Raw genomic sequence first — 9,930 nt, forward strand, 5'->3', positions numbered from 1 at the left:
CCAATGGGCTGAGAAGTGGCAGATGGGGTTTAATTCAGATAAATGCGAGCTGCTGCATTTTGGGAAAACAAATCTTAGCAGGACTTATACACTTAATGGTAAGGTCCTAGGGAGTGTTGCTGAACAAAGAGACCTTGGAGTCCATGTTCATAGCTCCTTGAAAGTGGAGTCGCAGTTAGATAGGATAGTGAAGAAGGTGTTTGGTATGCTTTCCTTTATTGGTCAGAGTATTGAGCACAGGAGTTGGGAGGTCATGTTGCAGCCGTACAGGACATTGGTTAGGCCAATGTTGGAATATTGCCTGCAATTCTGGTCTCCTTCCTATCGGAAAGATGTTGTGAAACTTGAAAGGATTCAGAAAAGATTTACAAGGATGTTACCATGGTTGGAGGATTTGAGCTGTAGGAAGAGGCTGAACAGGCTGTGGTTGTTTTCCCTGGAGCGTCGGAGGCTGAGGGGTGACCTTATAGAGGTTTACAAAATTATGAGGGGCATGAATAGGATAAATAAATAAAGTCTTTTCCCTGAGGTTGTGGAATCCAGAGTGAGACGGTTTAGGGTGAGAGGGGAAAGATATAAAAGAGACCTAAGGGGCAACTTTTTCACGCAGAGGGTGGTACACGTATGGAATGAGCTGCCAGAGGATGTGGTGGAGGCTGGTGCAATTGCAACATTTAAGAGGCATTTGGATGGGTATATGAATAGGAAGGGTTTGGAGGGATATGGGCCGGGTGCTGGCCGGTGGGACTAGATTGGGTTGGGATATTTGGTCGGCATGGACAGGTTGGACCGAAGGGTCTGTTTCCATGCTGTACATCTCTATGACTCTGTAAAAAGGGAGAATAATGAAAAACACAAGTTTTGATTTGTTACAAAATGTTACACTTTATTTTTCCTTTTCAGTTTTATCTCAGGAAGAAAATGAATTGGGACGATTCCTTAGATCACAGGGTTCACAGGATAAAACCAGAGCAGGGAAAATGATGCAGGCATCTGGAAAAGCACTATGTTTCTCTTCACAACAAAGGTACTAAAATTATTTCAGGGAAATATTCTGCATTATATTTAGCATAAATATGGTAGTTTGGTCAGGCACTGGACTCGTGACTAGAATGGTATACAATTTGAGTAGTAGGAAATCAAATTTGTCTTTCTGACTTTTTCACATGCATTTAATTCACACCTTGGTGCAGCTATCCGAATGTTGTTCTGAAGTGACTCAATGTAAGTTGTTAATGCTCACCTCCTACTGGATGTCTCTCGTTCAGCTGTGTCAAAGACCTGTTGGAATCATCTCACTGATGCACATTGTTAACATAAAATAGTTGTGAAAAAGAAATGGAAAAATATCATATTCAAAGCTAGGCAATTACTCAGTCGAATAACTGTACCCACATGGCCAACACAAATATTGCTCTTTGATTTTGAAAAAGCTGATGAATTTGTGTCCAAGGATTGAATTTAGTTATCTTGATTGTAATTCATCTTTTTTCAGCATAAAACACTAATTTATTAATTAAGCTACTCCTTTAACCGTTGCATTTTACTTTTGATTTACCACCTGTCAGGGTGGGTTCTTTTTTAAGGACAGTTTACAGGGTGATTTAGTATTAATAGCTACCAGTTAATAGCTAAATCTGGCACTGAGAAGCTGAACAGGAGTAATCTTAAGCAAAAATTGCCAGTTCTCTTTCAAGCTCATTGAGATCTTGATCAGCCACACGTAAATGCAATCTCTCAATCAGGTTCCTCAAACCAATCTCAATAATTATTTAATTGGGAGTGAGAACTTGCAAAGGATTATCCATTCTTGCTATCCAATTTTTCAAGTTTGTGACATTCATAATGGTTCATGGGTTGATTAAATGAGCAGGTGTAGCCATTTACCTATATAACAGAACACTAAATTTTACAAAGAAAAAAGGGATGCTGATTTCGTTCCATTGCCATGCTCATCTCCCTCACTGAATTCATGTGTATCGAATAGCTAACTGGTGTAAAGCTTAGCGGGATAGGAGATAAGAGCATTCTGAAGACTTACTTTAGGAATCTGGATAGATTTAATAGACCCCTTCAAAGTCACCTGTATGCACAATGTGAGTACCAGAAGGAAATGGGAACAGGGTTTTATGGGTGAGTATTTTGCACTAATTATACATTATTAAGGTATGAATAACAATTTTAAGTACCTATCTGCATATTGTGTTATTTTGGAATATGTTATTTCCCAGCACAGAGTGGGAGTTAACACTGATATAATTATAAATGTAACAAAGTTAATTAAAGGATGTCAGGATATTAGTGAAAATTTGTTTCTTCAATTTCTAGGTTTCCTGTCATCAATCTGTCCTGTTGACTGAATTTTTATTTTAAACCTCTTTTTGTTATTTATTTAACAGATCCGTCTAAAATTTAACATCTGCTTTCATTGCACTACATTGATCATCGGTTGTTCTTTTTTACAAAATCTGTTGTTCTTTTTTTTGTTACTCATCCCTATGCTTTCATATATCCTTCCTTTTGCTTTTATTTAAACTAATTTATTTGCACTTCTCACTGTGCTAGATTTCCTTGCAAGCTATCTTTGTCTGTACCATTCTGACTGTAATGTACTTAATGACTAATGTGGTTCTAACAAATGGAATTGGATGCTAACAATGGTACAGTTTTTTTTCTAAAAAAAGTTTTGAGCAGTATGATTCCCAATTATTTTCTGACAAGTTGCTGTTTGTTCACAGTAAGTGACTTAGTTTTGTAACAACAACAACTAAAGCACAGAGAGGACGAGAAGAAATATAATGCTATTTCTCTTCCTAGTACTAAGAAGTAAAAGCGCTAATCTGTTGTGGTTAATACTTTAGATTGGCACTTCGCAGTCCTTTATGTCGGCTGTACCAGGAGGTCGAAACTTTTAGGTACCGTGCCATTTCTGATACTTGGTTGACTGTGAACCGTATGGAACAGTCTCGCACAGAATATCGGGGAGCATTACTGTGGATGAAAGATGTTTCTCAGGAATTGGATCCTGATATGTATAAGCATCTTGAAAAGTTTAGGAAGGTAAGAATTATATATTTTGATAATCTTCTGTGACCCCTTTTGGATAGGCTTTGCAATTAGAAATACTGGCAACAGAGGATACTTCTTTGGTGGGTAAGTGAAGCTGAGGCCACAAAACGATCAGCCATGATGGCAGAGCAGGCTCAAAGGGTCGGATGACCTCCTACTGCTCGGAGTTCTTGTGTTCTTATGTATTAGTGCACAATTGAAGCTTGAAATGCTCATTTTATAGTTAGAACACTTGACCTCCCTTTTCCCAAAGTAGTGGAGTTGTGATTTTTTTTTGTTGTTGGTGACATGTTTCAAAGTTTTGAAACTTTGGAATCTTGAATTGTGTTCTTTCTGCTGATGAATGTGTAAGAGTTTATTTACTGATAGTAAGACACCCGGTATGTTGCATCCTTTTAATTGCATTGAGGAATTTGTTAATATAAAATTGTGGTATTTGGATGGTAAACTGTACTGCACAATAATTAATAAACTTTACAATAGCATGTCATGCCACAGGTCACTTGCTTTAACTATGGGCAGAAAGCAATTCATTTTTAGCACCATGTAGCTATTGCTAATTTGCATTAATTAACATTCTAAACAGGAACAGTAGCGTTATTTCCTAATCCTGATCCATGTGCTCATCCTCATCCTAAATCATCTTATCACCATTTTAATTAAGAAACTAATTATTCTTAAATGTTGACAATGCTGACAGCCTCACAAACACCAGTGTTTAAAAGCTCTTTCTGATATCTGTCCAAAATGTCTTGCATTTAACATTGTATCCATATCCCTTCATTCCATTTCCCTCAACCACTGGTAGCATTTTGTTTTAAAACAATCTTGTTAAAGGTTGTTAACTCCAGGAATATATCCATTCATCTCACAACCTTTGACCACTGTGACCAAACAACAATTTTTCCAACCCATAATATTTTTATAATTATGAAGTAAACCAGTTCAAAAGAGATTGACTGACTAAAGCACTGGTTCAATTTTGTTCTGAAAAATACTGCTGAGCTGACAGCGCTCACCATTAGTTATGTGGAAAATAGGCAGCAACTTTGCATGAATGCATAAGCACAGGTATATGTAGAAATCCAAATGTTACTGTCTGAACTGTTGTCCTCCTAAAACTATGCAAAAATGCCATCAAACTCCTACTCGAATACCTTGAACCTTAGCAATGTCTGTATTTCCACTTAGATATGGACAAAACAAGCCAAAAATATCATAGGTTGTTCATTCTAGTACAAGTATGTTTTTAATGATACGTTTAATCATTAGTACTACAAAACAACCACTCTAGCAAAATTTGCTATTAGCAAAGCAGTATGGTTGGATTACTTCTGTTTTTAGTTGTTAGAGATTTAAGAAATATTTTTCTTTCACTTTTCCTTTCTTTTTCTCTCTCTTTATAATCCATTTCTTTTCGTTCTCTCTTTATTTTGCATAGTGTCCTAACATTAAAAATGCTATTATAGCCAAGTTGCTAGCTCAGACTCAGTGTTTTGCTTATTATCAGTACATCAATATGGTTAATACAATACACAATTATTTTTCCTGTTAGTACAGATCCCAAGTGTCCGGTAGAGTGTGCTGTACTTCTTGAAATGCTAACTGAGAGCACTTTGATCTGTAAAAACTGAAATGTACAAGTTAAACAAATGGTGGACACTATTCATCTCACACTTGGAGTAAAATCAGTTCAATGTGCTTTTTAAATGCACCCATGATTTTTCTCATGGGTTGCTTCTACCAGTGTCCTGGTGATGCATCAATAATTAATTCATTGAAGAAATGCTCCATCAAGTTTAAAATTATTAGAGCTTGGAGATCTTCCTGCTTCACGGTACACTGGATAATCTAAATTGTCTTCTGGATAAGTACTCAGTGCCGTACAGGAAAAACATGGTGGGAGGAGGTCACACCAGTAGACTCAGTATTATTCATTAATTACAAAGAGCTTTTGCAAAATTGATCCTTGGATAAGCATCTCATTACACAGTTGCTGAAGAGGAAACAAAATTAGTGCTTCAGTATTCCTGAAGATTTTTAATGAATACTATGACATATGGGAATTGCAATTGAATTAATGTTCAGTAAATACATTTTTGAAAAAGTAATTGGTTTTCATGGCAATCTACATACACTTGAAAAAATGTGTCCCTAATTTGTTTAACTTGTATGTTCTTAGTCTTACAAAATGTGCATAGAAATAGGCCACTGTGTCACTGAGATGTTGTTTTTGATCCAAGTTCAAAACGTTATTAATTTTTATTATCAAGATGCAATTGTATTGTGACAACCTTCTGTCTTGTAAAATAACTTGTGCTGTGGTGTTCATTTTTAGTCTGATGTGGCTCAAGAACCCAATCTATTTGTTGCAGAGCAAGGCTGTTGCTGAGCACGTGCATAATTCATTGGTCTCTGTTTTCTCTGGCTCACTACTTGACCAGCTGAACTATTTATTTCTGTTCACCTCTTCTAATATGATTACAAACAACCACCCTCTAGAAGTCATGCCATTGTGACTATCTTCTAGTTGTCAGTGTCTGTTTTCACAGTTTGCTTACAGCTATCCTCATATTGGTATGAATAGATTTTTGAAAATTGTGCTGCAACTGATCACATGACTCTGAAGCGTCTGTAAGAGAGAAGACACCACTCTAGAATGAACATGTAAAAAGAGTAATTTTAGGTACTACATTATGGTCTGTATTTGATAAAGTACTTTGTATAGATGTAACTATAGGAGTGTTTCAGTTCATAAAGAGTTGAAGTTATTTGGAGATAAGGAGCAAGCTGTCTCTTGGACAGTGTATGAGCCAGAGATACTTGAGAGCAATATCTGGATGTGCACGCAGCAAGATTGTCTTAAGGCACAAGATTAGGACCATTGGCAATTGAGAGAAAGGATCTTCAAAGCCAGAATCTGAAGTTAAACAAAATCCAAGGGTACACCTGAAAACAGATAATTCAGAAGGTGGGAAAGGACCTTGGAAAACTTTGGCAGTGCAGCTAATCGTTGGAAGACTTTGATTATAGGGCTCAGGATAGTGTAAAAGGACTTTGGAGACTTTAAAATCTAGCCACGAACCAGTAATACACTGAAGAGAATGAAAACAGAATTGGAACACTTAGACAGTAAAAACTCCAGTACTCACCATGCAGAGCAAGAGCACACCAATCAGTGTTGAGGATTCTGAAGATCAGAAACAAACAAAAATGCTGGAGAAACTCAGAAGGTCTGGTAGCATCTGTGAAGAAAGAGACAGTTAATGATCAAAGTCTGACACTGGGAGGTTTTTCCAAACTGCAATTCAGAGGTCAGACCTTGAGATGGGCAGTCGCTGATATGATGCCTGTTCTCTACAGCAATCTATTTGTAATTGATGCCCTTGTGTTTTGTTGATGCTTTAGAGTAAAGCAGGTGTGGCCTACCTTGGGCAGATGCTAGGGCAAAATTTATGACATCCTGGACAGCCTTGAGATAAATTGCTCCCTCCACCTGACCCTTGCATCTCCCTAATTCAGTCCAATGGGATGCAAAACAAAATGTTTGTTTTGGTTTAAAAAATTGCTGTGAGGATGACATATTTAGATTTTACAGTAGGCCTGTATATCTAAGGGACAAATTTCTACCAAATTCCTGGGGCTTTTAACCTGGGGCCATAAGGGACCCAGTTCCAAAGAGGAACAGCTGAGAACTCACTAGAGTGGATTAGATCACTTAGTGTGGAAACAGGCCCTTCGGCCCAGCAAGTCCACACCGACCCGCCAAAGCGCAACCCACCCAGACCCATACCCCTACATTTACCCCTTCACCTTACACTACGGGAAATTTAGCATGGCCAATTCACCTAACCTGCACATTTTTGGACTGTGGGAGGAAACCCACGCAGACACTGGGAGAATGTGAAAACTCCACACAGTCAGTCACCTGAGGCAGGAATTGAACCCGAGTCTCTGGCGCTGTGAGGCAGCAGTGCTAACCACTGTGCCACTGTGCCGCCCACTAATGGAGGCTGGGGGCGTGCGCTGTGTACTAACAGAGAAAAATTAGCACGTTTGGCTTTTACACATTCCTGCTAGTCAATAGTGTGAGTTGAATTGTGAAGAAAACTATCACACAAGCAGAAACCATGCTAATTTGCTCCACCACTCACTACACACATCCAGACAAATATTTTTGGACACAATATGAATTTGTACTTATAATGTGTTCATGAGCAATATTTGTGGTACAAACTGCTGTAATTGTGAATTTTGTTCTCCCTGTGATATTTGTTCAAAAGATAATATTTCTTTTTCTCTTTTTAATATTTACGATTTTACATTTTGACATGGTAGAAATTAATTTTCTATTTGGCAGAGTAGCTCAGTTAATGTTCCAAAACATGTTTTAAAATTGTCTAAAGTTTCAACTTCAATGGTTCATAGGCACTATAGGAATTTTGTTTCATATCAGTAGTTTTGAAAGTATTAAAATAAAATACGTAAATCTGTAAATTAGTATGTTAGGGATCATAACATTTAAATATTAAAAAATATAACTGCAATATCAATTAGAAACTTTGGTATAATTAATGATTTGGTTGTGCTATTAAGATATTTTAGATTGCAGTTATTCATAATTCTCTATAATCCACATTAAATTGATGAGTAAATAATTAAGCCCTTAAAAAGGAACAAAAAATAAATGAAAAAGAATATTATTTTGTTGTTCCTTCATGGGATGTGGGCACTGCTGACTAGGCCAGCATTTATTGCCCATGCCTAAATACTCTTGAGAAAGTGTTGGTGAGCTATCTTTTTAGACTGCTGAAATCCATGGAGTGCAGGTGTGCCATGATGCTCTTAAGAAAGTAATTCCTGGATTTTCACCAAATCACTCTAAGAGGTAACAATATTGTTCTCAGACACCATAGTGTGTGTTTTGGAAACAACATTGCAGTGAACTTTCATGGTATTCCCATGAATTTATTGCCATTGTCCTTCTAAATGTAGATATCATTGGTTTGGAATATGCTACCAAATGATGCTTAGTGAGTTCCTGTGCATTTTGTAAATAGTACTCACTGCTACCTGTGTGTTGGTGGAGGGTGTGAATGTTGAAGGTAATGGATGGAGTGCTTTTTGTTCTGGATGGTATTACATTTATTGCGTATCATTGGAACTGCATTTGTGATTATTGATTTTATTGTTTTAATGCACACATATGATATGAACAGAACTCAAAGATGAGCTTCTGCACAAATTTGAAACCCATATATTTCACATGCAACTCTGGAGTTTTGAGATATTCACTTCCTGCAATTTGGATGAGCATTCAGCAAGCTGCCTTTTTTAAGTCATTTTTTGAGATTAACAGTTAGTTCAAGTATTCTAGAGCCATCAATTTTTTTTTTCCCTGATGATACTTATTGCTATTCACCTGACCTCCTACCATCTGTGCATTCGTGCAAAACAAATTGTTGAAAGTCAGTGAGGAAAATACACAGTATGAGAAATATTTAACAGTTTGCATGCTTAGCATGCTTTTTGTATTTTATTTTGTTCTCATTGTTTCATTTTTCACCTCTAGATTTTTTTTCTCCAGCTGAGTTGGAGAGTTTGAGCTAAAGGGAGAGGCTGAATAGGCTGGGGCTATTTTCCCTGAAATGTCAGAAGCTGAGGGAAGTTCATAAAATCCTGAGGGGCATTGATATGGTGAATAGCCGAGGTCTTTTTCCCAGTGTGGGGGAGTCCAAAACTAGATGGCATAGGTTTAGGGTGAGAGGGGAAAGGTTTAAAAGGCACCTGAGGGGCAGCTTTTTCATCCAAAAAGGCAGGTGCAATAAAAATATTTCAAAGGCACCTGAATGGGTATTGAATAGGAAGGGTTTAGAAGGATATGGGCCAAATGCTGGCAAATCACACGATCAATTTTAGATATCTGATTGTCGTGAAGGGTCTGGGTTAAAGGAAAGTAGCCTTTTGTTTTCAAATCCTATTTTCCTGACTGAAAATGCATAAATTCAATGAGCGAACTGAACCATCCGTTTTTCTTCTTCATGAAGTAAACACCAATCTCTTATGCTATATAAAGACATGGCAATTTCCAACACATGGAGGTCGTTTGGTCCAGCTTGCCTATTGCTAAAGCTGTCTTAAAAAATAATCAGATCTTTCTTCACTTCACCTGGCAAAGAATAAATATTGAACTGGACACCAGAAAAATTGCCTGACTTCCTTTGATTAGAATTATGGTGTATTTCACCTTGATCTTGACCAATTTTTAGAATGAAATGTTAAATGTGATTCTGCAATTGGGCAACACTTGCTAAGCATTTTTGAGTATAGCAATAGCTGCACTAACAATTATTTTTAAGATGATCAGCAATTCAGGCAGCATCCGAGGACAGGCAAAATCGACGTTTCGGGCAAAAGCCCTTCATCAGGAATAAAGGCAGAGAGCCTGAAGCGTGGAGAGATAAGCTAGAGGAGGGTGGGGGTGGGGATAGAGTAGCATAGAGCCTCCCTCACCTCCATCCAAGGCCCTAAAGGAGCCTTCCACATCCATCAAAGTTTTACCTGCACATCCACTAATATCATTTATTGTATCCGTTGCTCACGATGCGGTCTCCTCTACATTGGGGAGACTGGACGCCTCCTAGCAGAGCGCTTTAGGGAACACCTCCGAGACACCCGCACCAATCAACCAAACCGCCCCGTGGCCCAACATTTCAACCCCCCCTCCCACTCTGCCGAGGATATGGAGGTGCTGGGCCTCCTCCACCACCGCTCCCTCACCACCAGACGCATGGAAGAAGAACGCCTCATCTTCCACCTCGGAACACTTCAACCCCAGGGCATCAATATGGATTTCAACAG

The 9,930-nt window shown here is 38.1% G+C and overlaps 1 protein-coding gene across 9 annotated transcripts in view; it reads left to right on the plus strand.

Annotated features, from left to right (window-relative positions):
• Nucleotides 1-9,930, plus strand: part of ica1 (islet cell autoantigen 1) — a 135,600-nt gene that overhangs the window by 33,482 nt on the left and 92,188 nt on the right. For all 9 annotated transcript variants that reach the window (XM_043689871.1, XM_043689874.1, XM_043689868.1 and 6 more), the window contains 2 exons: nt 904-1,027; nt 2,862-3,060. In XM_043689871.1, coding sequence (XP_043545806.1) covers nt 904-1,027; nt 2,862-3,060 — 323 coding nt within the window. The remainder of the gene's footprint in view (nt 1-903; nt 1,028-2,861; nt 3,061-9,930) is intronic.

Source organism: Chiloscyllium plagiosum, chromosome 5, assembly GCF_004010195.1.
Source record: "Chiloscyllium plagiosum isolate BGI_BamShark_2017 chromosome 5, ASM401019v2, whole genome shotgun sequence".
In the NCBI taxonomy this organism is placed as follows: Eukaryota; Metazoa; Chordata; class Chondrichthyes; order Orectolobiformes; family Hemiscylliidae; genus Chiloscyllium; species Chiloscyllium plagiosum.